Source organism: Nyctibius grandis, chromosome Z (genome assembly GCF_013368605.1).
Source record: "Nyctibius grandis isolate bNycGra1 chromosome Z, bNycGra1.pri, whole genome shotgun sequence".
In the NCBI taxonomy this organism is placed as follows: Eukaryota; Metazoa; Chordata; class Aves; order Nyctibiiformes; family Nyctibiidae; genus Nyctibius; species Nyctibius grandis.
The window spans coordinates 94,174,484-94,200,290 of NC_090695.1; the positions used below are offsets into that span (position 1 = coordinate 94,174,484).

Below are 25,807 nucleotides of genomic sequence, written 5' to 3' on the forward strand. Positions count from 1 at the left end.
CACACAGAGACAGAACAATGAAAAAATCATTGTCCAAAAAGAAAAAAAAGAAACCACCAAAACCTTTTTAAAAAAGAAAAAAAATCAGAAATCCAATTTTGGTTACAGTAGAGTACATATCCCACCACTAAGGTTCCTGACTTCCCATTCTCTTCCCAGACACATGTGACTGCAGGTTTAGCACCTGCTTACTTGTGGAACACTAGCAGGTGGTGGGATTTCTTTCAAACTATTATTCACTCTTGCATTCCCCATACCACCTGAGATGGGCTGCTGGACTGGAGGTTATTGCTCTGATATAACTTCACGATATGAAACCAAAGACACAGGTTGCCTTCCAAGACATATGCAGAAACACAGACATGCAGTTATCAGATTCACATGCTCCCAAAAATCTCATCCTGCTGGTACAGCAAGTCACATGCCTACCACTGTCCTAAGACACGCCAGGTCTCCCTCATGCAATCCCTCTGCCCTAGCAACCTGGCCTCTCACCAGAGCGAGGTCATTGTGCTGTCCCTGCTCCTCCACTGGGGCATGCTGGGAGAGGTACACCAGGTAAGCACTGATGGTCTGGGGATCTGTCTCCATGTGGATGGCCTAGAATGAGAATTCCTCTCATTAGAAATCAGGATTCAATGAAAACAAGCACCACCATAAGAAAAATTCTTCTGCAAGCATATAAACATGTTGATACTGCACCCACACACAGTTTGCTCAAATTTCTTTTAGCATGAATAGGACAAAACATAAGCTGATGATTTACCCCTTCCAGCTACTAACACCTACCTGTTGCAAGGCAAGAGCTGTTGTTGCTCTAACACTGTCAAACAGCGGCAGCCTCGGGAGGTCTCTCAGCAGCCACTGATATCCCTGCAGCAGTTCAGAATCACCAGAGTCTTCTTCCATGGGGTGATCTTTCTCCTCTCCATCACGCAGTCCCCCTTCTGACAGCACCAAGGACAGGCCCTGCAGAAGTCACACAGACACAGCTGTTGCATTTGAAGCCACAGCTGGATCACTAGTTTGATACTAGCAAACATAATAGAAACAAGGTTCAAACATCATGGAATGATCCAAATGCAGCACACAACAGGTTTCATATCTCATATCATGTGTTTGCTTGACAGCTACCCTGTGTTTCAGTCTTCCGGAAGCATAATCTTTTTGAGCTCCCTGCAATTTTGCTTGTCCTGACTATGCTCTAGAGTACCAGACATTCTCATTTACATTCCCCACAAACAACAGCTGCTGCCAATTACTCCGTGTAGCACATGATATGCTGAGTCTACACCTGAACTTCACAGGAAACATAGCAAAATCCAGCTCTATCTTAAGAAAAGTACTACTTGGCTGTGGAACAAAGGCACCTTCTGAGCAGCAGGGAGTAGAAGTGCATTTGATGGGGTTTAGAGACTGAGACAACTTACTGCAGAAGGATGACATGAAACAATTTCACTGCACTGCCTCTGGACTTCTAAGAATCCAGTACTCTGCCCTCAGCTTCTGACAAATCCTAGTCAAGAAGATTTTCATTTTGCTCACCTTCATGGCCAAGACCCGTGAGGCTACCTGGGAGGAACTCAGGCGTCGTAGGAAATAGTCAAGCACCTCGCACGTTGTCTGTTCATCTGCTTTGGGACCCAACAGCAAGTCTTGCAACCGTCCAAGCAACTGCCTTTGTTTCTGTTGTCTCTGTGGAGCAAGAAGTTGGCCTTTCCAGTGAAATCAAATCCAGGATGCACAGAAAGTAGATAACAGAACTGATCCCCAGGAGACTACTCACCTGGCGTTTCTTGGCACGCTGCTCCTTACTCTCACCCTCCTCCTCTTCTTCACCTGAGGTCGACTCATCAGCAGCATCATGAAGCAGGAACTCACAAAGGCACTGCACAGGTAGAACGTCCAAGGAGCCCTCACTGGACTGAACCAGATCTGCCAGCCACGGCATTGACTGCGATGAGGCCTAGGAAGCAGGAGACAATTCAAGATCAGCAGAACACAGATGCTGCAGCACACCGATCATTTAATTCCTGAGCAGTAAACCACCTTCCCCTGCATCTTATTTAGCTTCCTTGTGCCCCTCACTCTGCCCAAGTTTCAGAGATGAGGGATGAGATCCTAACATAGCTAAGCCATCGAGGGAGCCCACCTGTCTTTGAATAATGTTGAGAAGAAAGTCAGGATGACGACTGCGACACAGTAGGTGGCCTAAGCGAAGCGATTGGTTCAGGCTCTTCACCTGCTCCAGAACATGTGGTGGAGGTCTGCGTGGGGGGCCCCTGCCAGAGAAACAAGAAGTTATCCACAGGCAGACATACCTCCACGCTGGTGTTGATGAGCATCAGTCAGTTCAATAGTGCATGAGGGCAACATGCACGTGGCAACAGAAGGACAAGGACCAAATGTGGCACATATCTCATGGGCTACTAAATCTCAGGGCTCTTCTTGCCCACATCAACCACCCTATGAGCAGTAGGGTTTCCTCACTAGCATTAACTGGGATTTCATTATGGCTCAGACTGCAGAAGGCTACTTACTGAGGGTCCAGGCTTGTCAGCTGGGACAGCAAGAGGCTGCTGCTCTCTGTAATTGTTTGTTTTGTGGATGCAGCAGCCAGATGACCCTCAAATGCAAGAATCTCCTGTTTTTCTCTCTGGGAGATCTGAAGTTCGCGATTAATCATCTCTGTGCGTGTCTCCTCATCCGTCAATGTACATTGAGGATAGGAATAATTACTGAGAAAATAAGTTTAAAAAGAAAATGGTTATCTTGGCCTATTCAAAACTCATCAACCACAGTCAGAAAGTCCTCAGGACCTCAGCTCCATTAGGCAACACAGAAAAAACAAGGCAGCTTCCCAGCAGGGCCAGGGAGACTGAGATCTTTTCAGCAAGGCACATCACAGCCATCCCTCCCTTTTTCTCAGCTTATTCCCTTGCTTATAATATTTCTGTTTGGGAAGGCAACTTTCCCACTCAAACGGCAGTGTTGCTGTCAGCCAGCTTATTTTATACCAGTCCCACTGGAAAGAAAGGAGCCAGCTGGCACAAACTTCATTCAGAAATATGTTTTCAGTGGCCTATTTGATTTGTGTAGGGATTTAAACATACTAACTTGGTCATGACCATTTCCATCAGCATCTTTAGAGAGGGGTACTCCTCCCATGCAGCCAGACCTGCAGCAGAGAAGGGCAATCAGGGATACACGAAAAAAAGTGAAGGTCTTTATATATATTGTAACACACTCCATGGTGGGGAGACACACAAACACACCACACTTAGAGCACAGACACCGTGATTCCAGCCACGTGCTGGTCCAAAGCCCCACGCTGTGTATTTTTGCACACACAGGCATACACAGTTAGTTAACTGCGGTTATCTCACCAACCCAGCACATGTCTTGAACACAAGCAACCAGACTTCAGCAGACAGCACTTTGGCCAGTTTTTGCAGCAGAACTAGTATCCTGAGAAATGTCCACACTCACCAATGTTTTCAGGATTGAATGCAGCCACTACAAGCAGGAGAGGCCACGCTTTCCAGTAAAGGGTAGAAATAGCTAGATTTGGAGGCTGGTACCTGCAAAAGCCATCAACAGATACAAGTGGTTGGATTTGGTTACTTAAGGCCATCTCAAGACTGCTTTTCTCTTTATTCACACAGTTTAGATTCAGTCACACCAGTTCAGTGGTTTTCAAAAAAAAAAAAAAAAAAAGCAGCCTCTCTCAAGAGGGAGAGCAGGGTTCAGCTGAAAATTTCTAGAGCAAAAAGGTCAGAGTGCTTGCAGAGGAAAGTGCATTCCCTGACTCAGGTCTTAATTGCCCTAGAGAAATTCCTACCTGAACATGACATTGAAAAGGTTTCCTCATGGCTTTGTTATTACAAATTGTAATAGGGAAAGCATCTTCAAATCTGTGAGCTAGGATTGTTAGTCACAAGGTGAAAATGAGCTAGACCACAAGAAGATTGTCTATGTGATAAGCCTTACCCTGGAGGTAGCTGGATATTCTCTGGATGGTGGTAAGTGCACAGATTTAAGACCGCATCGATCAGCTGGATTCTTTCTACCCTCAGGACCTCGACATCTGGAGGGGGAGAAGAAAAGACTAAGTTATTGACCTGTCTACCTGGCTGACAGTCCTTCAAAAGCATCACAGTATAACAAAAATTTTACTTCAAGCAACTATGTTATTGTGGGCTTGTTCTCATGATATTACAGGAACAAAAACCCAACATTTAAAAAGCAGCAACACTTAAAAAAAGCTACAAGTCAATACATAAGGATATCGAGCTTTTCAGCTGCAATTTGGTTTAAATTCTTAAGGGCAGTTTTTTCCCCAAATGCACCCAATACAATACCTGTATCTTTTTCAGAACTCGGATACACTCCTTCAGGTAAGCAGTGAATCTGCTCAGAACTTCTGGGGCTCAGAGGAACTAAAAACGCATTTTAACTTTGTTACAAGTTTTGAGACTCACTCTAACTTAAATCCGAGTCTTCCAGTATTTGAAGTAGTGCAGCGTTTAAAATGCTGAAAGGCTGGACACACTTTCACAGGATATTCAACAGCAAAGTCTAGCTCATCCCACTTGCTGACCAGATCTGGATTAGACTTTGCTATTAACCAGTCAGCACTAAGAGCACATCAGATGCTTTAGAATCAAACTCTGACAACCCCCTCAGCTCTGACACAGAGGCATATACCTCAACTGAACGGACATCTCTCCAAGGATGCAGGAATTCAGAACAAATGCTGAATGAATTCACGAAAGGGGTAAGAGTTAAGGCTGCTTTTGTAACTATTCTGTAACAGTGTTTGAATAATGGAATTGGAAGGAGTATACAATACATGGGTTAATTACTTTAACTCCCAACCCTTTCATTTTTGTATGGCCTAAAAATTTCCATTCGATTTACAGTATGTATAAAGGACTAAAATGAATTTAAAAATGCTAACTCAAAACTTTGGGTGGTTATTCACAGTCCTTTATCCTCAACACAACCAGTAATTTCCCGAACACTTCACGACAGAGAATTAGTAACAGGGAGAAACAGTACGAGAAAATAAGAAGCTTCTCTAGTGAGAAAACAACAGCAATACGTGTCTGGCTTTGAGCCATATGCTTAGCCATCACAACTAAAACATGCTTTAAGTGATGTAAAGGCTCTTTGGTATGTGGTAGGAGCTGCCTCGGCCCTGGGCGGCAATAAGAGGACATGTAGACAGAAGTAACCACTTGCTGGCTGGAGCTTTGTGCAGTCTTACCATCTGCTTGCACAGCTGCAGCCCGCTTCACCAAGTGGTCAGCAAGCTCCATGGCATCCGCAGGGCCGAGAGGAAGGTCTCGTGACAAACCGATCACAAGGATCCGCATCAGTGTGTCTTCAAGGATAGGCACCTCAGAGCAGAGGCGAAGGAAGAAGCTGCATGAGACATGAGACATCAATCATGCTTCTTTTGACAGCAGCATGAGGGTTCCCAAAACCCTCCACAAACCCTAGAGCTCATCTGAGCAGAAGATAAATCATAGCTTAGTTTACAACCCCTTCCTTGGTCTCCAGCTCCAAATGCAACTACCTGAATCAAATTGTTTCATGCAAGATTGCTGGCATTGCCTTGTACCTCTGCACTCCAGCCTACTTGAGTCTGAGCTCCCTAAGGTTACCCCAGTACAAACCATACAGTGCAGGGCTGCCCTTCTTACAATTACAGCATCAAGACACAGAACAGCTTGGCACGGGGAACAGGCATGAAGGAGGAAGAGCAACAGATGGAGAATGGAGCAACATCCCTCAATTTTAAGGCAATGTAACAGACAAAGAAAATCTAAGCACCATTCCAAGGCTTTCCAACACAGAGCTATATAAGGAACACCAGAAAACACCAATTCCTCTGCCTCCAGCTACAGCAGCTTCATGCCTGTACCCAGCTATAGGTGGGGCATGCACTCACTTGCGGTCACTCTCAGGCGGCCAGTTGTCCCATTTGTAGTAGGTTTCTGGCTGTTCTGTGAAGAGCACCTTGTGGAGGCTGTAGAGATGAAGAGGACAGTAAACACCATCTGTGTGAAGCTCAAGAACACATTCAACAGTTCGGTCTCTCCAGACTCCTGCTAATGCTTCCCATCCTACACATGAAGGAACCCCCTCGGATAAGCTAGTCTAGAAAAAGTAACTCAGTTCCCGAGAGGAAGACGGTCCCAGCCTGAACCCTGCTTAAAGAGTGTTTCTGCTCTCTCTCTGATAAGGGGAGAGAAATCTAACCAAACCCTGGCATATGCATGGTTTTTCATAACATGTCATACGCTGTTGGGAAAGAGACTGGTTGTGCACAGCAGATTACCAAGCTGCCTCTCTTACCAGTGCACATAGTCCTTCGGAGCCAGCTTGCTGATAGATGGAACAACCGTGTGAAGCCACCAGACAGCATCTCGTTGGATAGCAGCAATTTGGTTCTGGAAAGAGCGTAGCACTTCCAGGTCTGAAAAACAGTCAGGTTACAAACTACACACGTATCTGAGCCCCACTGGGAGCCAAGCAGGAGAGGGCGTCCGTTTCAAGAGCAATAGCAACCAGGGCTCTGAAGTCTCAACAGCAAGCCAGGGAGAGGTGTATTGGACAGCCTTGAGCATCCCAGCACTAACAGCACACGTGCTTTGCTTTCTGACGTGCGCTGCAACAAAACCCTGAGATGTACCACAGATGAATTAGCATTGTGAGAAGACAACATCTGGGCAGTCACTTCAGTGCCACCCCAAAGGCCTGTCTTCTCAGCATTAGGTACTTGGTAATCCAGGCTTGAGGCTCCTCCATACACAGTTCCCTTTCCCCAGCCTCTCCATAGATACAAGAAGCACCCAGCCATGCAAATACCACACGTCCCAACTCTCTCAGTCTCGGGATGATATCAAGCACCCCCATGCCTCTATTCAGAATGGAGGTTACACCCCTTCCTAACCTTGGCTGCAATGTTCCCCCAGCCTCAGGGGGAGATATCTACCAAGCTGCCCATCTTCAGAGGGAACCTAGGTTGTTCTGCTTACTCTTTTTTTCTCCTTTGTCCCAAGCGATTCCAGCCTCCTTCACCTGGGCTGTGATACCAAGCATCATGGAGACAGCTAGCAGATCAGTTATGTGGATGACAAACCGCTCCTTAAATAAAAAAAACAAAACAAAGAGTTGAATCAGCTATACCCAAAGCTGCCTTCTGGAAAAGTGTTTCATCATCAAAAATTACAATCATGGATGTTTGGACATGGGGTACCGGGAGCACTGCTATGAGATGAGACACACAAATACTGACTCACTCAGATAACAAAGAGCAAAGGAGAGAATGGTCAAAAAAACAGACACAGAAGAGCCCAGTACATCAGCAGCACATGGGTCAGACAAAGTGGTACCTTGAATTCCATTTCTGCATACTGGGCTTCCTTCCGTTCCTGCATAAGACCCAGGCAGAAGGCCTGGAAGTTGATCTCATGTTTTGTCTGTTTGATGATCTCTCGCAGCAAAGCCCGTGAAGCCCGCAGGTAATCGTCCTTAGTAGTCAAAAGATCCTGGAACACCATTGCTAGGTACTGAGGGCATACAGAAGGAGAAAACTTTCAGTGCATTGTAATGTATCTGCATCCACAAAATGAAAAGACACAAGGAAACAAGGCTGATGGTACGCCTGTCCTTCAGCCCCCCAGGGAGCTACGTGTTTGTCATGAAACTTCATTACCACAAGGCCGGTCACCCAGAATGGGGGAGTTAGGAATAAATGTGCACGGACATTTTCTAACAAGTGCAATAGTATAATTTCGAAACAGTATGACAGAGATCACAGTTGTTCGTGGAAAGATTTCATTTGAGCATTAGTTTAGCTAAATCTCTCAGGCGGGGGTCTGGGATCACCATCAGTCACACAAGACACCACACCTACCTTCGGAGCTTGCTCTGAGCTATGCTGAAGCACAGTATACAGGATCTGCATGTTGTTGGGATTTCTCGCATTTGATAGTTCGTTGAAAATCACAAACTTAATTGTGGTGCCCAGGTTATCCCTGTGTGCATTCAGCAGCTCTCTGCAAGAGAAGGCCAGAGGTATCAGAGCTGAGGTTTCGTTGCAGCTAGACCCACTGTTTTGATTTCTCCTTGAAGTATTTAACACACAAAAGTGAAAAGGATGGAGCAGCACATATGTCCAGCTATGTCAAAGGATTACTGAAAGACTTCCAGGTCAATGAAATTCATTTAAATGTAACACAGAATACCCCACAGTTCAAGCCAGTATTTAAAACCACTATGCAGAGACACTGACACCATCAAGGCCCTGGGCACACCTTCCAGAGTGCCTTCTCCTGTCACAGACCCAGTCACTGACTTACCTGACACACAGCATGTAGTGGTTGAGAAGGACTTTTGGCTTGAGACGAATTTTGATCAGGTTGGAGATAACTTCCATGTCCTCTGAGCTGTGGGTGTTGCAGTTCATACAGACTGACATCAGCAAGTCCTGAGCTGGCTTGGTCAACTGCAGAGGAAGAGCAGAAAGGCTACAGCCACCTGCCATCACAGATCAGAAACGTAACTGGTACAAAGTATGCTGCCCTTTGGGCTGGATTCCAGACCAGGTCCAGAACAGTTGTGCTTCAACAACTTCTACCCTTACCTTTGGATTCTGCAGCCACATCTCCAGCCTCTGCACAGCCATCTGCCGCACCTCTTTGTAGCCACAAGTTGCCGTCAGCAGTCGAAGGAGGTTCCTGGAGACATTGTCCATTGGCTGGCGCCGGTTGAGTTGGTCCCGCAGCATGTCTAGGACATATTCCTCCACGCTCTCTGCAAGATCGTCATACCTGGAACACACAAACTACATTTTATTGACTTCCACAAAAAGCCACCTTGGTCACACTTTGCTGCGTCCAGAGATCAGCATCCTCTCTAGTTCGTCGTACACGTTACAAACAAACAAGTCTACTATTTTCTCCTGGAACCGATTGTACCTGATGCTCAACATCCTCTAGCAAGTGCCACAGGATAGCTAGTGCATCGAGGGAGCTCCCTGCCACAGCACTGCAAGAGTGGGTGAGCACAGACAGATCTGCCACATGGCTATGTCAGGACAAGAAGGGACACTGTACCTGGGCATGAGCTGGCCCTCCTGCTCCGGGCTCATTTTCTCCTCTGCAATCAGCAGCTCACTCTGGCTGTCTTCCTCCTCTGTCATGGAAGGGTGTGGGCTACTCCCTAAGAGAGACCAGCACACAGCATGCTTCATGAGACAACTCTTCTTTCTAGACATCACTCACTCTCGCTCTTACGTGTTCAGCTTCTTTCAAGGATCCCCTTCAGCAACACTGAAGGAGGCCACAACTAGTCCCTTCCTCACACTGTATCACACAGGCACATTCTCCAAGCCTTTTTCACTGCCTGCCCGCAAACATCCCCTAGAAATGAAAGGGCCCCAAAGGGAGGAAAAGCAATGCCTGGAACTCAAAGCCAAACTTCCCAAACATCTTCTTACCAGCGCTAAGGTCCCCGCCGCTACGTCCAACTTCCCCATGCAAGAGCATGCTCTTAGGAGGCATCTTTGTGTTAAAAGCTGTTTGGATGTTATCCACGAATGTCTTGCAGTGAGGGCTGTCCACCCAGATGCGTTCCCCAAGGGAGTCCTCAATGTAAACCTGCAGAAGAGAACACAAACCATGCTCAAGCCATTTTTTTTTTTTTGTGGTTAGTCAAAAGCGTGTTTGTGAGCTTCCTCGGTTTTTATTTATTTTCAATATAGAGCTGCAAAGTGGGAAACTAGCATAACCATTGCATGGATGAAAAACACACCAGATGACCGCAGGCAAGTCACTTAAGAGCAAAAAAACAAACTACCAGTACAAAATCTCTGTAACACATATCAAAGCAGATTGTCAAAGACAACTCAGAAAAGAGCAGAAACAAGGCAACAAAAGGCAAAGGAGGCCATAGTGTTTCAACAACCAGGGGACATTTTTCTTTTTTTTTTTTTTAAAAAAAAAAAATAAAAAAAAAAGAAAAAAAAAAAAGACTCTGGTTTCCTCCCTTGTCCATACTGCATGGGCCCAGTGTCCAATTTCTGCCTCCCCCAGCTGCACTCCCCACGTTGGTCAACAGGCTACTGGACACCCCCTTCGCTTGCAGTGGGAATAATCCCTTTGCTGCTATCCTGCCCCAACACATGCGCATTTCCCAGCCCTGGCTGGTGTTACCCAGTCTGCCTACTAGTGCCTCAGCCCAGCAGAAGCACCCTTGGTTCAACAACCTTGACAAAGATCTCTGGCCAGTTCTCATCCTCTTCGTAAGCTGCCATGAGAAGGTTGCAGGCCAAGACAGACACGAGGCTATTCCCTTTGGCTTTGAAATTGATGGAGGCATCTCTTCGGAGTAGGCTGCACAGCGCCTGGAATATCATCCACAAAAAAATAAAATAATAATCAAGCCATCTAGCAAGAAGGCATACAGAAGAGGCATACAGTTCTTTAGCAAAAGAACTACAAATTGCAGTAGCTCGCCACAGAGCTATGGTATTTACAAAGACATGCAGATTATGCTCTGGCCTGAGAGAAACTGCAACCATGCTTGCATGTTGGCAGCAACAATACACCAGTGAGCCCAAGAGTCTCAACGCGGCACAGCCCTCACCTCGATAACCCCTTCAGTGGCAAAGATGTTTGGTTTGATTTTTGCCAAGTACATGAGGCTCAGGTACAGCGTGGTATCAGGTTTGGCTCTGTTCATTTTCAGCTGCTTGACGGCTCCACACAGCACCCCCTCGATACGGTCGTCGTTGCCCTCTGCCTCTGCTGCCTCAATTTCATCCAGCAGCACCGTGGGGACAACTGCAATCAGCAACACACAAGCATCAGTTTTTACCCTCATGCAAAACAACTTGCCCCGGGATGCTGGCAGGGCGAGTCACCAGGAAAGCAAAGCATGGATCTGCTCACCTTTAGCCCCTGCAATGGCCTTTCCCTACCCAATTCCTATTAAAAGTTCTGTTTCACACCTGACAACACCCCTTGATTATTTTTCAGTTGATCTGTGCTACAACAGTCCTCTGCAAATGTATCAAACACCACAAAATGGAGTGATACTTCAAAAAGCAAGCAACGTTCACATCCAGAGTTTGCTAAAGAAATACATGAATGAAATAACAATCCAGACTCAAAGATTTCCTCGGGGAGTCTTTCAGATGCTGCTGTTAAACAGCTATCAGACAGGATGAACGCAACACCAACAGGAGACAAAGCTGTGCCTTCGGCCCTATATGCAGCAGGAGAAACCTTTAAGGACAGCGCATAGATGTTAGTGTACGGGCTGAGAGAAGGGCTCCTGGACTGAAGCTCTAGGGAAAGTCAAACAGGTTGGAATCAGCGCCCGTCATAGCAGAAGCGCAGCGAGGCCTCACCTTCGATGGGGATGACAGACGGCTCCTTGATGGAGGGTGAAATGGCTCGCTTCTCCGCCACGGCCGCCTCTGCCAGGCGTCCCAGGGCGCTGAGGGGAGGCGTGGAGGAGAGCTTGGGGCGCTTGGTCAGGCCGGGCAGCCCCGCCGGGCCCGCTAAGGCGGCGGCCGCGTCCCGCTTGCGCTCGGAGGGCAGCCCGGGTGGCGCCGGTTTCAGCAGGGCGACGGCAGCTTTGCCCTCGCCGCTCTGCCCCTTGGAGCCCAGCGCGATGAAGTCTCCCGGCGGCGGGTGCGCTGCAAGGGGACAAGGGGCAGACGTGACAGCACCGGCCCGCGCCGACCGGAGACCCCCGCCCGCCCGGCCCCGGCCCCTCTCCCTGAGCGAGGCGGCCTCCCAGGACTCACCGGAGGGCTTGGGCACGGCGCTGGGCCGCCGCACGGCCGCCGCCTTCGGCCGGTTCATCGTGCCGCCCAGCACAGGCCCCCGCCACCGCCGCCGTTGCCGCCGTTGCCACCCGGAAGCGGAAGTGCTCCGCCGCGCCCCGCCCCCGAGAACGACGCGCCCCCCGCCGCCGGGCTGCTGCGCCAGGGCGGTACCTCCCGCCCCGCCCCGAGGGACAGCGCCGCCTGGCGGCGGGAGGGCGCAGCGCTGGGGCAGTGACGCCCCCCAGCGGTCTGGAGGGGGAAGTGCACCCCGAGGTGGGATGGGGTGAGATAGGGGCGGGTGTGGGGTCAGGGCTGGGGTCGTGGGGGGACTTCGGGGGGAGGCTGGGGCCAGAGGGGGACTGGGACTGAGGGGGTGGGGGTGAGACGGGGGGAGCAAGGGGCTGGGATGGGGGCTGGAATTGAGGGGTGTTGGGATTGGGGGCAGAAAGTGAGGATGGGATTGGGGGGGCTGAGATGAGGGGCTGAGACTGGGGCTTGGGATGTGGGGCTGGAAACGGGCTGAAATTTGGAGGGGCTGAGATCAGGGGCTGAAAGCAGGGGGCTGGTATGTGGGGCCGGGATTGGGGGGGCTTGGGCTGGGGCTGAAATTGAGCAGCTGAGAGGGGGGAGATGGAATCAGAAGGACTGAGATCAGGCACTAAAACTGGGGGGCCTTGCGGCAACCAGCGGCCTCCCACCCCTCGAGCCCCCACGCCACCACCCCCGTCCCCTCGTCACGCTCCCAGGACAGGCTCTCCACGTGCCTTTATTGCAGCGGGGACCGCGGGCGCCCACACCCCGACCCACACCACCCACCGGGGACCATGCGGGGGGCACCCGGCGGCCAAGCCCCCACCCCGTGCCCCCCATACCCAGCTGTGCAGGAGGGGGGCTGCGCGGCAGCTGGTGACAGTCCCCACCACCTCCTCCATGGCAGCATCCCGGACTAGAGGGCCGGAGCATTGAGCAGCTCCTGGACGGGTGGTCTTGGCGAGGTGGGGGTGATGCCACAGCCCCCCACTCACAGCCACTGCAGGGAGAAGCCCTGGCTGAGGCTGAGGCTGAGGTTGCTCACAGCAAGAACCTGCAGAAGGAGAGGAGACATTTTGGGGCACAGCCTTGGCAGGGGGGATGCAGGGCATCATTTTCCCTACCCAGCCTGGCTGAGCTCCGCTCCCCCTGAACCCCAACATGGCGGGAGAGCCACCCAGGAGTCCTTACACACCTCCCTGGCCACGAACCTTGCAACAAGGGCTGGAGGAGGAGGGATGGAGACCCCTAGGATGGGGATCCCCAGGACAGGGCACCCCGAGATGGGGCCATACCTGGTTGTCCAGGTAGGAGAAGGGCTTCTCCTGGCCGTTCAGGAGGACCTTGCTGGGTGGCTCCCGCACTCCAAAGATGCTCAGTGTGTCAATGGTGACCTTGGTGGCCTCAGTGCTGGTGTGGAGGACAGTGGAGGTAAAGATGTTCTGCAGGAGGGAATGGCATGAGCTCGAGGCAGCTGGGTGCCACGGGACCCCCCAGCCCTGCCCTCCTCACCGCGTCCCACCTGTGTGACGTTGAACACCAGGTAGAAGTAGCTGCCCTGCTCGAAGGTGTCCAGGCTCTCGCCATCATCCCAGAAGAGGTCCCCCCAGGCGGTGGCACTTGAGGACAAGGCCACGATGAGGCGCAGGGGGTTCCCTCGGGTTGCCTCACTGGTGGTACCTGGTTTCTGGGGTTCAAAGACATGGGTGCTGTAGGGTTGCGAGCACCCAGGATGGGATCTGGGAGCTGAGGTGCTGGTGGGGACACACACGCTGTGGACAGCCCCTGGGGAAGTGATGAGTGGGTGCTCACCTGGGTGGGCAGGATTGAACCCTCCCGGACATGCAGGTTGAGGTGCTCCAGGGGGGCTGACATCTTCAGCATCTCCCCGCTGCTGTTCACCGAGGAGCCCTGGGCAGGTGGCAAGAGACATGCGTGTGAGGGGGTCGGGGGCACGGCAGGGAGCTCAGGCACAGGTCTGGGGAGCAGCCATCCCCACCCCTTCCTCCAGCAGGGCTTGCTGGGCTTGCCACGGCTTCCCACCTGCAGCCCCGAGATGGTCAAGCCATGACCATCTGACCACCAGCCAAGCGCCGCGGTGCTTCTCACCGTGTAGAAGTCATACCACACGCCTCTGGGGACGTAGCCTGTCACCGAGTCCACCCCAGGCTCCAGCACCGGTGTCACTAGCAAGCTCCGGCCCCACAGGAACTGCCTGTCCAGCCCCAAGGTGGCCACATCCCGGGGGAACCTGCGGTGGGATGGAGGTCGGATCGGCTGCTTCTCTGTGATCCAGCCAAAGCATCTCCCCAGCTCCTGGCGGGGATGCTCTTACTCAAAGAACAAAGGCCGGGCGACAGTGTCCCCTTGCATGTGGGCACGGTGAAACAGGGTGTAGAGGAAAGGCAGGAGGGAGTAACGGGTCAGCAGCACGTCCTTCATGGCCGTCCTCGCTGCGGGGCTGAACACCGTCGGGTCCTGGGCCTGGGGGAGGTGCAGGGAGTCAGCAGCCACCCCATCCTCATCCCTGTTGGGAATCCCCACTGCCCCTGACCTCCTGCATCCACATCCCTCATCCCACATGCCGCATCCCACATCCCACATCCCTCATCCCTCATCCCGCATCCCACATCCCTCATCCTGCATCCCGCATCCCACATTCCATATCCCACCCCTGGGATGCCTCCCACCAGGCACGCTGCCCTCGACCTTCTCGTTCTGGGTGTTGTGGTTGCGGGCGAAAGGATAGAAGGCACCGAGCTGCATCCAGCGGGTGCACAGCTCCTCCGAGGTGCTGCCGGAGAAGCCGCAGATGTCCGCCCCGACCAGCGGGATGCCGAAGAGGCTGAAGCTCAGCAGCCCTGAGGGCAGGGATGGTCAGCAGGGCACAGGGGGTTTCAGAGACTTCTCTGAACAAGCAGAAAGCCCAATGGAGCTGAGGGTGCTGGAGGGGGGGGGTCTGTGTGCAGCCTGTGCCACCCACCTGGGATGGAGTAATACATGTCCTTCCACTGGCTCCGGTTGTCACCCAGCCAGTGTCCCGAGTACCGGCCCTGGCTGGGGAAGGTGGAGCGGGAGATGATGAAGGGGCGCTTCCCCCGGATCTGGATCAAGGCGCTGGAAAACAACAGGGAGAGCTGGGGGCAGGAGCTGAGAGCAGCCCCCCAGCAGCTTGCTCTTTCCCACAACGGTGGAGGGAGAGGTCCAGCCCCATGGCAGCCCTGCGGTGCTGGAGAGTCGGCCCGAGCGGTACGGGGAAGGCTCAGTGCCAGGACCATCCACCCATCCCTCCTGCAGTGGTGTCAGCTCCCCTCCTCTGCCAGGTTATTCCCATCCTGGAGGCTGTGAGCAGCCAGAGCATTGCCCCTTTGGGTTGGGCACTCAGATCCTTATCCTTTTCCCACAGAGCCCTGAGCAGCAGGATTTTGTCCCATCCCCAGGCCGGCGGGAAGCGGGATGCTCAGGTACCTCGCCGTGGCTTTGGCTTCCATCAGCCCGTAGAGGTTGTGGAGGTTGTAGTGCACCGAGGCTTTCTGCTTCGCCGAGGCACACACCGTCTTTGCAGAGAGGGAATCGCCCAGCACGGCTGCCAGGAGGGAGAGTCCCCGTTGGCACACAGTGGTGGGAGGTGCGGGGTAAGCAGACCCCCCCCACGCTTGCTGGCTCTGTACCAGCCCTCCCGCACACAGGAGCCAGCCACCGCTGCCAGCCCAGCGCTGAAAGCTCACGCAGATGGTCGCATCCTGCACCCTGAGACGGCCCCAACAAGTGTGCAAGGCTTGGGCACGGATATTGGCACACACAAGTAGGGGTGGAGACATTCAGGGTGTAAAATGGAGACGTGATGTCTCTTAAAAATGGTTTTCTCCCCCAGCACTTGACTGCCAGTGATCTCAAAGCACATGGTACCTCCCAGCCCAGCCTTGTATTTCATCTCCCTCCTTACCCGGGGTGTAGGGTGGGCTGTCGAGCTCTCCCGGGGGGCAGCCGTCTTCAGACCCATCCATGAAGTTGGATGGCTCATTCATGTCCTAAGCAAAGAAAACTGTGAAGCATTTTCAAGGGGGAGGTTTTGGGGATTAGCGGATAAACCTGGAAAAGCTGCATTTGAGGTACAGGTGGTCCTGCCAGGGCACAGCCCGAGCTGCTGGCTGGGAGGAACCCAGGGGGCCAAGGGGACTTACGATCCAGAGGCCGTCGAAGGGCACGTGGGCATGGAAGCGCTGCAGGTTCTCCAGCCACCACTGGTGCGTGTCCGGGTTGGAGAAGTCTGCGAAGGTGGTGAAGCCAGGCCAGACCTGAGGGGACACCACAAAACCACAGGTTCAGCAGGCAGGCAGCTTGCGGCGGGCCACCGGGGGGAACAGGGCGTATGCTGAAGGACTGGGGGGGTGAAATGGGCAATAAACCAGAAGATAAACCCAGGCTGACTGCTTCAAGTCCTGGATGCTGCGCACGTGGTACCCAGGAGCTGCAGGTGCTGGGGATCCCTCCACAGCCAGGCGGGTGGAGCGGCTGCTCTGCCCCTGCCTGCACAAGCCCTGACACCACCCAGGTCAGGGCACGTCAGGGTAGAGCGGTGATTTCTCTACTCTTTGCCTCACTTCAGGACTTTTGGCCAATTCATTTTTCCCCATGTTTTCAGGCTGCATTAAAAGCCCCCTCCTTGTAGATGGCGAGGGAGTGCCGGTGGGAACAAATGGCTGGGAAAGGGGGGGAAACACTGGGAGGGAACTGCTGTGGAGCACATCCAGAGCCATGTGTCCATCGTGGGCAACCTCCCCTCTCACCCCAGAAACGGGAAGGGAGAGAAATCAGATGATCGGCCTTGGGCAGCACCGCTGACTCCGTTAAGCTCATATGACTTCCACGGGCTCCTCTGCCCGGGCAGGGGCTGGCTCCTGGGGCCGGTGGAGACGCTGGGAGGTGACACGCGAGGCCGAGGGCTGAGCCAGGCTCTGGCAATCACCCCAGAGAGGTCCCTCAGCAACTTGGCTTTCCCTCCAGCACGAGGGATGAAATTCCAACCCTGCTATTGCACAACCCCATAGGGCTGGGATTTCCCCCTGAGCTCCTCACCTGCCCGATGAGCGGCTGCCCTTGGGTGGTGTTGAGGAACAAGCCCCGTCTCAAGCCTTCATCGAAAGGCCAGTAGGAGCCACGAGGGCTGGTGCTGCTGATGCCGGGATCCTGGGGAGGGAGCAGAGGGTTAGCGCCTTTCCCAGCAGACCGTGGCCCCTTCCCCCTGCCAGGTTGGTGTGATTCAGAGGAGATGACAACCCAGACAGGGTCAGCCAGAGCCCACACACAGCGGCTGTTCCCCCAAGGGGAACAGAAACTTGCTTCAACACTTCCAGGCATGTTTTCTAAAATGCCACTTCTGCAAGTCCCCAGGACCCGTTAAGACGTTTTGGGGAGGGGGGGACAAATATAAGAAATCTTGGGCTTATGCAAGAAATGTTGGGTCACGGCCAGGCTTGGGCTACAACAGGGACGTCAACGGGGAGGGAACCCAACCTTTCCCTCCCCAGGACCCCCCGGTCCCCACTGCCCCCAGCAAGCAGAACCCACACTCCCTTTCCTCATGGAGGGAAGAAGGGAGATCACAGCTGGGTCACAAGATCCCAGCTCTCATGGGGATGTGGGGGCGCCCGAGCCGAGCACCCACGAGTTCAACAGCCTGACCCACAGTTCCTCCATTCTTTTGCCCATGGGGGACAGGGCACAGGAGCACAGTGAGAGAACCCAGCCCGTGTCTCCGCGGTCCCTGAGTTAGGGGGTATTTCCAGTGGCAGTTTGCAGATGCTTGCCCAGAACTGGGGACCAGCCTCGGATAAAAACCCCCAGGGCTGGGGATGCTCAGCCAGGCCGTGAGCATCCCTTACGCCTCTGCCTTGCATCCCGACTCTGCAGCAAAGACAGCCCAGGGGGAGAGGAGGGGGAGTACCAAGATCACAACGTAGCGCTGCCCGTGTTTGTGGAGGTCTTCTACCAACGAGGGGAGGGAGGCAAATTTCTGGGGATCAAAGGTGAAGTCCCGGTACCCGTCCATGTAATCGATGTCATTCCACTGTGCATCCTGCGGGACAGAGGCTCAGGGATGGGTGACAGAGTCCGGACCCCCCCCTCCACGGGTCTCGGGGGTTACCTGGGGGATCTGGTAGTTCCTCATGGCTCTCACGGTCTGCCAGGTCTCGTTGCTGGATCCGTAACCCCAGCGGCAGAGGTGGAAGCCGAGTGCCCAGAAGGGTGGCATGGCCGGGAAACCTGCAGCAGGAGAGCAGGAGCATGGATGGGGTGTCCTGAGATGAGAGTAGCATCTCAAAAGGATGGGAGGGGAAGGGGAGAAGGGGGAAAGGAGGTGACCGCTGACTCCTGACGTGCTGGGAGGGCTGGGGATGGGATGGCTGGGGATGGCTGACCACTCCCCAACTGGGAGGACTGGGGACGGTGATGAAGACAGGGATGGGAGTGAGAGTGAGGCGCCCACAGATGGACACGCTGGGGTACGGGCACTTACCTATCACCTGCTGGTACTGCTGGATTACCATGTTGGGATCAGGCCCCAGGAAGATGTAAAAATCCAGCACCCCCCCGATGGTCCTCCAGGTCAGGCCGGGAGCGGGCTGCAGGGCCACCTCTTTGCAGTGGGGGTAAGAGAAAAAGACAGTGAGGATTGGGAAGGAACGCCCGGACCGTGACCCCCACAGCGGGGACCAGGCAATGCCACAGGCAACGCTCAGCCTCTGGCAGGGAACGGGGATATCCCTGCCTTTCACTCCGAAGATGCTAAACGGGTGTCTGGGGGGTTAAACCATCACAGTCTGGGGAGATTGTGGATTTACACGGGGAGAAAGCTTGCTATCTTAAAAATTCGCTCTTTAAGCCCCAAGCTGCGCTGATCTCCCAGCTGCCACTTAAAGACCAAGCACACACAGGGCTTTCCTTCATGTCCTCCCCCAAAATCCCCTCCTAAGTGAATCAAGAGCTACTGGTACAAGCGAGTGTGGGGGAGCAAGGGCTTTCTTGGGAAGGGCTTGTCGCACAGACGAGCCCCTGAACCCCAGCTCAGGTAGTTGCATCCCCCCTGCACCCTCCCCTGAGCTCATCCTCGGGAGCATCGCTGCAATAAAGCCAAGAGCAGCTGGAGCCGAGAGCCCCGGCGTGCGCAGCATCATCCCAGCTGGCTGCGAGTGGCGGCTGCTGGGAGGGACAGGTGGTCGCCAGCGCAGTCCCTGACATGGCAGGAGCCCACGGGAGCTGCTGCGCTATCAGCTGGCACACACGGGCAGATCCACGGCCGCAGCCGGCGGAGCACAGCTGGGAAGAACACGGGTGGCAGACGGCATCCCTGGCTGCACCCCAGCCACGCCGCGCCACCGGGCCTGGGGGCAAGGCCGTTTTGGGTGGAGGGGGGACAGGCACGGACCCGTACACGAGGGACTTGCTTTTCCGATGGCGACTCGGCAGCTGGGCGTGTGGTTAAACTGCTCGGCTGTTGCTAAAGAGCCTCGCCGTAGCCAGGAAACAGATGGCTACGCTCAATAACGGAGCCATCAAACCACATCTTGCCCTTTTACGGCTTCCTCTCGCCCCAAGTTCCTGAACCGGCCGCTCCAGCAGCTCCCATCTGTCCCCACCTGCCGGGTCATCCTCCAGGGATGAGCCAGCCAGCGTCCCCTGGGACACCTACCCATCGCATTGCTGTTGAGGAGGAAAACCCCGTGAGCATCCCCGCCCTCCTCCATCAGCAAGTAGAAGGGGTGAGCGCCATAGAGGTTGAATGATTCCTGCAAAGAGGAGGTGCCGGGTGAGAGAGTAGCTCCCGGGCAAAGCGGGAGAGCCCGCGTCACCGGGGGCAAATAAATGGCCCCGAGTCGCATCTGCTGCCACCACCTAACCAGGCATCTGTCACCCCCCGTGGAGGACAAGGCGAGGGATGAGGATGGTTTCGGAGCTGGTGCTGAAGGCCATGGGAGGCTGCTTCTTCCTCGCAGCTCGGGGGCTGATACTGAGCTGGGCTGGGCGAGGGGGAAACCTCCTGCCTCGCTGCAACCTGTTGCATGAGCAGCAGGGTGGAGCGGAAAACACCCGGGGCCCTCGGAGTGCCAAGAGCGTTTTGCAATTGCTCTGAAATCCTCCCTGGCACATATCTGCCCATCGGCCTCCACCTCCCCCTGCCTCTCTCAGTGCTGCTGCCCACCCCCCTGCCGTATTTTCCCAGAGCTTGTCCAACGCACCGGAGAGCAGTACCCCCATCCTCGCCCCCTGCACCCCCGCGGGGAGATGGTACCGTGGGAGAGACGTCGCGTGCCCACAGCGCGAGGGTGCTCCAGTCCAGGCTGTGCAGGAGGGTGCCACGGTGCTCCCCCAGCCCGTAGAGGAACCTGGATGGGAGCGATGTCGCTATCTGGAGAAACTGGTCAGCGAAGATCAAGGGGGCCACGGTGGTGTTGAGCCTGCCAGGGTGACACCAAGGGAAAGAGAGATTCAAGAGGAGATGCTGGGATCCATCTGGACCCATTTGCCCACTAACAATTGACCCCTTCCCTCTCGAAGCATCCCACAGGCCAGCACAGCAGTGTATGTCCCACCCTGCATCCAGCCCCAACATTCTGGCCCAGGTGGCAAATTCAGGTCTGGCTGGACACGAGGCACAGCCTGAGCCCAAACCAGCCTGACCCAGCATGGCACAGCCTTGCCTTTGACACCAGAGGTTTCCAACCAGGTTATTATTAACCACCGAGGCGATGCGGCAGTGGGGTTTCTCAGCCTGTCATCACTGATAAGCAGCTCCTGAGTAAAGTTTGGACCACAGGCACCAGCAAACGGGAAGCAGGAGGAAAGGATGGGATCTCAAAACACCCTGGCTGTACATCGACCAGCCGTTGGTGCTCACCAACAGCTTAGTGTGGGCAAAGCCATGGAGGTGACTGAGAGCAGTGCAGCAAAGCCACCTGCAGACCTTTTCCACAAAAAGCCTGGATCTGTGGGTGTCCCTATAGCTTGGACAGCCAGGGAAACCCAAAAACAGGGTGAAACAGGCAAAGCCACGACCCTTCAGTGGCCCTTTCCCTGAGCCACCAGCTCCCTTATTGGTGACATGCCAGGGACCTGCACAATGTTTGGCTGCTGTAGGATCTAGCAAGGAATTAGCGTGCTAGGAGGTTTTTGGAGAGCTGCCGATCCCACCCAGCCCTGCCACAGCCACAGCAAGCACGTGGCCAGCCTGTGGGGCCAGGAAGCCATGTGCTGCCACATCCCCACGTGAGCACCGCTGGAAAGATGAAGATGAAGAGTAATTATTGGCTGGAGATCCTACAGTGTGGTTTTCCCTAAGGAAAAACCTCCTGGAAGCATGCTGGAGCCTGCCTAGCATGGGATGAGCTTTCCCCCACCCTCTGTGGGATGCGGAGGCATGGGGTTCTTACAGCACTGTCCCCGTCGCCCTGCGCCGCAGCAGCACCCCAAAGGGGTCACGCGAGAAGTCCAGGCTGTAGAGGGGGTTTTCTGCTCTCTTCATTGCTCTGGGAACCTTGAGGGGAACCTCATACCGCGGGTTGGCTGCATCCGTTATCTGCAAAAGGGAGAACATGTGCTTTAAAGACCAGCAAAGCAAGAGGGCAAAGGGTTGGAGGTGCTCTTTGAGGCCACATACAGTCATGCCTGGAGCACGGTATCTTCCAGACTCGGTCTGAGCAGGGGACGGTCACCTACGGGATGGAGGGTGCAGGGGTGCAGAAGTGCGGTCACAAGCTCTGGAGGGCAGCCAGCAGGAGCTCACCTTGATGTGCAGCCGCGTGTCTGTCTCAAACTCCACATCCAGCCTCAGCATCAAGATGTCCCGGGGGTAATAAGCCTTCTCCCTCCGCACCAGCAGCCCCACCATGCCCAGCGCTGTCTGGTTGAGGCTCTCCAGGGTGTAGCTGGGGAAGTCGGGGGGGTAGAAGCACCAGGGCACCCCCCGCTTGCCCCCCAGAGGTGGGGGGCTCTCAATGAAGCAGCACCCCCGGCTTTCGCAGAGCTCCTGGGTCACCACCACGCGCTGCTCCGGGTAACAGTCAAAGCGGTGGCTTTCGGGTACCAAGGAACATTTGGGGGGCAGCGTGGGTCCGGGCCAGCCCCCCGATACTTGCCGCAGCACCCAGACAGTGACGGTGCTCAGCAGCACGGCGGCCACCAGCAGCCCGCTGCCCACGCACCACGGGGCCAGCTTCCCGCGGCCGGAGGGCACCGGGGCAGCCCCATCCTCCTCCACCCGGCAAGCCGCCGGCTGCGACACTGCTGTTGTCAGCTTCTGGTACGACTTCATTGTTGTCCTGCTTTCGTGGGGAAAAAATTATAGAATAAATTTTCAAATACATTTTTTTTTTAGTTTGTGGCCAGCTGTGGGACGGTGATCAAGGCCACCAGCAGTTAAATCCAGGGCAGCTGCCCAGGCTGGCCCACAGGTGTATTCTATATCATTGACATCAGGTTCACTATAAATGGGAAAGTTTGCTGGGGGTGGGGGGCCTCTTTGCCCTCATCTCCTCACTCATTCTCTTTTCTCAACAGTTACTACCCCTGGAGGGACTTGCCACCATTCTATGAGCTAAGTATAATTTTGTGTCTTTTGTATTAATATTGATATTGGTTTTCTTACTTTATTAAGTCTGTTTAAATTTCAACTCATGAGTCTCCCTCCTTTTCCCAATTCCATTTCTTGGTTGGGAAGGGGAGAATGGGTGATAGAACAACTGGTTATTGTTTAGCCCTGGGTGTGGGCTAGATGGAGACACTTGCCCTGGTGCTGGAGTGAGGGGGAGATGGAGGCAGGTGTGAAGGAGCCAGAGGGAGAGAGCTTGCCTCAGCGTCGAGGACAGATTCCCTGTTCCTGACGCCTGCGGTTCAGGCAGAGCCTGCCTGCCTCAGCACCTTGTACTGTGATGTCTTCGCCCTTAACTCGGATGCACGCAGCAAACTCAGCAAAGGATGACTTTGTCAGGGTCGGGTGGTCCTGACTCTACTGGAGTGTAGGGAGACAATGCCTCACAACTCTCCTGTGGCCCCAAGGGACAAAGCACCAGCCTCCTGAACCCCACCTGCTCTTGGGGGTGGCAGATCGGCCCCTCAAGGAATTTTTCCCAGGTCTGAGTTTATGGTCTGCAGCGTTTCTGGAAGCTGCAAGGAAAACTGAGCTCCCTTGCTCTGTCAGAGCAGAGCTGTGGTGCTGGAAACTGCGGGTTCGAGGTGCAGAGCATCCTCTCTGCTGACCATCCTCTGCCAGTGCCCAAAGCCCTGAGTCAGAGACTTTAGCCCCGGGGAGGGCTGTGAGAGGGATGGCAGGGAAAATGCCATCACTCTTTGTCTCCCACTCATAAAATCTGATTTTAACAACCTCTTAGGCAAACATTTCCCGGACTGTAAGCGAAGGAGACCCCTGCGCTCCCGCTGCATGCAAGGAGCAATCTCAGCCCCTTCAATAAGAGACTCAACTTTCTTCTTGCCGCCTCCTGCCCAAGCCGTAGTCACTCGGACCTCGCTCACCCCCTCCCTGCCATCTCCAAAGCTCAGCACAATGGCTCTCCCCCAAAATCACGTTTTATTCCCTGCCCAGCTCCGCAACCACCATGGCCCGGCCTGCTGGGTCCTGGCTCAGCAGCCACCCCACAGGCCTTATGCAATCGCAGGTGGCTTCCCCACGCATGGGTGGCTCGGGGGCGACCGTCCCCACCTGCCGTGGCCAGCAAGCACCGTGGCACCCGGCATGCGACCCCCGGGGCCTGCGACATGCCACCAGCTCATGCCCCCATGCTCATGCCAGCCCGCCCCGCAATGCCACCCTGCAGCGGTGGCATTTGGGGACGGGGCAGGGGGGACACAGCCAGTGTCTGCAGCCGGGGGCCCCAGCCCGGCACAGGGAAGCAGCACACCCCGGGACCCCCCTGCCCGGCCTGCCTGTGCCCCGCTCCGGCCATGCCAGGCGCTTACATACTTGTGTCTCCTCTTGACATTGTGGCTGCGGGCAGGCAGCGGGCAGGAGGCAGCGGGCAGGCAGCGGGCAGCGGGCAGGAGGCACGCAGGGCTCCCAGCCGCCGCAGCTCTGCCTGCTCCACCGTAAAAACCCTACAAGACGCCCGGCTCCTACCACTCCTCTCTAGTAGCAGCGCCTCCACACACGCCTCTCCAGCCGCTTCTCAGCACGTCGCTCCTCTCGTTGGTGTGCTTTGGGGTTTTGGGTTTTTTTTAAGTATATGTATGTATATGTAAGTATATGTATATGAATCCTGCACCGTGGCTTCAGGGAATCATGAAGCCAGATGTGTTTTGAGCACACACAGCAGTTGGGCTAGACCCACAAAACCCCACACTTCCCAAAACAAAGCCCTTTTCCCACCCAGGTTTTCACCCCAGGTCCTTTCTCCCATGCACTCCTGTTCACCTGGTTAACAAGCGTATATAATTGTACGCTCCCTGCCCGGGCTGTCCCGCTCTCAGGGGACTGGAGAGCTGCTTGTTGTTTACTATCGAAGGCCACTGCAGTCTAAAGGTCAGCAGCAAAGGACAACAGACCTTTGGAGCAGAGTTGCTTTCCCCAGAGAATGAAGACAAAAAGTCAGAGCTGTTGTGAACGGGACGATTCACCCAGAAACAGAATTTCAGGCGACACAACCCCCCCATGCCGTATGCGATCTGTCAAACCCGTGTTGTTGCAAAGACAGGGGAAAATACCTCAGTTCTGGTGAACCCACGCATGGGGCTGTCACCATGGAGGGTGAGGCCCCCACCGGGGACGCAGCCAGCCCATCACTCCTGCCCTGGGGACCGCCATCTCATGTTTGTCTCGGGGAGAAGCCTTGGATGATGCAGGGCAGTTCCAGCCACTCCTGGTTATTACCACCTCAAGAGGGCACAGGGGCAAGTGGCTCTTGCTGGGGACATGAGTGGACCCAAGGGTCCCACCACCAGCACCTCTCTCCTTGCTTGTCTTGGCTCTCTGAGCCACCAGAACCCCACACGGACATAAAGGAGATCTGGAGACAAACCTCAGAGGATCAGTGGGGATCACAGGGTTGGGTGAAATCTGCCCTTCAGCCCTGAGCTCACCCCATCCCAGCGCCCGAGGCAGGTTTTCAACCAGAGTCTGCAAATGTGGGAGCTGTGAAGGCCAACACCGCTGCAGTCACACTGTGTGGCAGCTTCATGCCATTGTCTGGGAGCTTTAACCAACCTCATTAGCTCAGTTCCAACAAAAATTAGGGGTTTCTTCACAGCAGGGAGGGGTGTCTGCCCAAAACCCACTTAAGCCAGGGCTCACTCTGGCCACGCAGACCTGTGGGGCTGTGCCAGACGTGGGGCTCCCCATCTTTTGCAGCTTGTGGCAAGCAAAGGGAACAGCAAAAGATGGGATCTTACTCAAAGCCTCATCTATGGCCCTTAGATCTGCTCCAGTGAGGATATTTGGCCCCAAGGCTGGAAAGCACAAATTGCACTGCGCTGACACAGGCTTTCTAATATAGTTACGAACACAACAAAATCAAAGGGAGCCCGGTTTTGATGGAGGCAGCTGGGTTGGTCAACCACCTGTGTTATTACATTTTTTTGATGCATTTTCATCACTGTTGGATGCTCCCGGGGTCCAAAATGCCGCTCACGCCATTGGGCTCAAGGTGTTGTGCCAGCAGCTCTTGCAACCGTACAAGCAAAGAGCAATGACTGGGCGCAGGACCTGGCCCCGGGGCAGGATCTGGCCCTGCAGCAGCGCTCGGGGGGCTCTGGCACCCAGTGGGCGGGGAAAGGCTGGTCCGGTGCCCGGTGGAGGAGGGCAAGGCCTGCCAGTGGCCACCTCACGCATCCCGGGAACCAAAATACCCTCCGATCCCCCCCGAGAGCCGCACGGTGTCCAGGGCACGTTCGCCCGCCGCCACCTGCCCCGACCCACTGCAA

The 25,807-nt window shown here is 54.6% G+C and overlaps 2 protein-coding genes across 4 annotated transcripts in view; both read right to left on the minus strand.

The window, feature by feature from the left end:
* Positions 1 to 11,925, minus strand: part of INTS1 (integrator complex subunit 1) — a 28,539-nt gene extending 16,614 nt beyond the window's left edge. For both annotated transcript variants that reach the window (XM_068423064.1, XM_068423063.1), the window contains exons 1-23: positions 11,828 to 11,925; positions 11,426 to 11,716; positions 10,660 to 10,856; positions 10,280 to 10,417; positions 9,512 to 9,671; positions 9,129 to 9,234; positions 8,657 to 8,843; positions 8,373 to 8,518; positions 7,928 to 8,069; positions 7,404 to 7,580; positions 7,047 to 7,155; positions 6,364 to 6,484; positions 5,957 to 6,034; positions 5,270 to 5,427; positions 3,991 to 4,087; positions 3,490 to 3,581; positions 3,118 to 3,178; positions 2,541 to 2,738; positions 2,153 to 2,282; positions 1,787 to 1,966; positions 1,546 to 1,695; positions 790 to 969; positions 496 to 600 (exon numbers count right to left, since the gene is read on the minus strand). In XM_068423064.1, the coding sequence (XP_068279165.1) occupies positions 496 to 600; positions 790 to 969; positions 1,546 to 1,695; positions 1,787 to 1,966; positions 2,153 to 2,282; positions 2,541 to 2,738; positions 3,118 to 3,178; positions 3,490 to 3,581; positions 3,991 to 4,087; positions 5,270 to 5,427; positions 5,957 to 6,034; positions 6,364 to 6,484; positions 7,047 to 7,155; positions 7,404 to 7,580; positions 7,928 to 8,069; positions 8,373 to 8,518; positions 8,657 to 8,843; positions 9,129 to 9,234; positions 9,512 to 9,671; positions 10,280 to 10,417; positions 10,660 to 10,856; positions 11,426 to 11,716; positions 11,828 to 11,885 (3,261 nt within the window). In that variant the 5' untranslated portion in view covers positions 11,886 to 11,925. The remainder of the gene's footprint in view (positions 1 to 495; positions 601 to 789; positions 970 to 1,545; positions 1,696 to 1,786; positions 1,967 to 2,152; positions 2,283 to 2,540; positions 2,739 to 3,117; positions 3,179 to 3,489; positions 3,582 to 3,990; positions 4,088 to 5,269; positions 5,428 to 5,956; positions 6,035 to 6,363; positions 6,485 to 7,046; positions 7,156 to 7,403; positions 7,581 to 7,927; positions 8,070 to 8,372; positions 8,519 to 8,656; positions 8,844 to 9,128; positions 9,235 to 9,511; positions 9,672 to 10,279; positions 10,418 to 10,659; positions 10,857 to 11,425; positions 11,717 to 11,827) is intronic.
* Positions 11,926 to 12,598: 673 nt separating this feature from the next.
* On the minus strand, positions 12,599 to 23,977 carry LOC137676324 (lysosomal alpha-glucosidase-like). Of its 2 annotated transcripts, none has more exons than XM_068423048.1 (20): positions 23,856 to 23,977; positions 21,663 to 22,197; positions 21,310 to 21,455; positions 20,172 to 20,337; positions 19,572 to 19,668; positions 18,399 to 18,518; positions 18,027 to 18,145; positions 17,826 to 17,957; positions 16,958 to 17,068; positions 16,063 to 16,176; positions 15,825 to 15,909; positions 15,347 to 15,464; positions 14,862 to 14,995; positions 14,588 to 14,739; positions 14,214 to 14,362; positions 13,988 to 14,129; positions 13,691 to 13,789; positions 13,401 to 13,565; positions 13,174 to 13,320; positions 12,599 to 12,932 (listed from the first exon to the last, which is right to left on the minus strand). In XM_068423048.1, the coding sequence occupies exons 2-20, from the start codon at positions 22,188 to 22,190 to the stop codon at positions 12,870 to 12,872; spliced, it is 2,787 nt and encodes a 928-aa protein (XP_068279149.1). In that variant the 5' UTR covers positions 22,191 to 22,197; positions 23,856 to 23,977; the 3' UTR covers positions 12,599 to 12,869. The 2 variants fall into 2 exon arrangements, with proteins under 2 accessions (XP_068279149.1, XP_068279150.1); XM_068423049.1 differs by having other exon boundaries at positions 21,663 to 22,200; positions 23,856 to 23,969.
* Positions 23,978 to 25,807: the final 1,830 nt, after the last annotated feature.

What these genes read in the sequence shown, in the direction of transcription:
- LOC137676324 (XM_068423048.1), bottom strand. Translation starts at nt 22,190, where the DNA reads ATGAAGTCGTACCAGAAGCTGACAACAGCAGTGTCGCAGCCGGCGGCT. An exon ending in CCTTCGACGGCCTCTGGATC is followed by an intron (nt 15,910 to 16,062) that starts GTAAGTCCCCTT and finishes TTCTTTGCTTAG; the next exon opens with GACATGAATGAGCCATCCAA. An exon ending in GCCCGGCCTTTGTTCTTTGA is followed by an intron (nt 14,130 to 14,213) that starts GTAAGAGCATCC and finishes ATCCCACCGCAG; the next exon opens with GTTCCCCCGGGATGTGGCCA.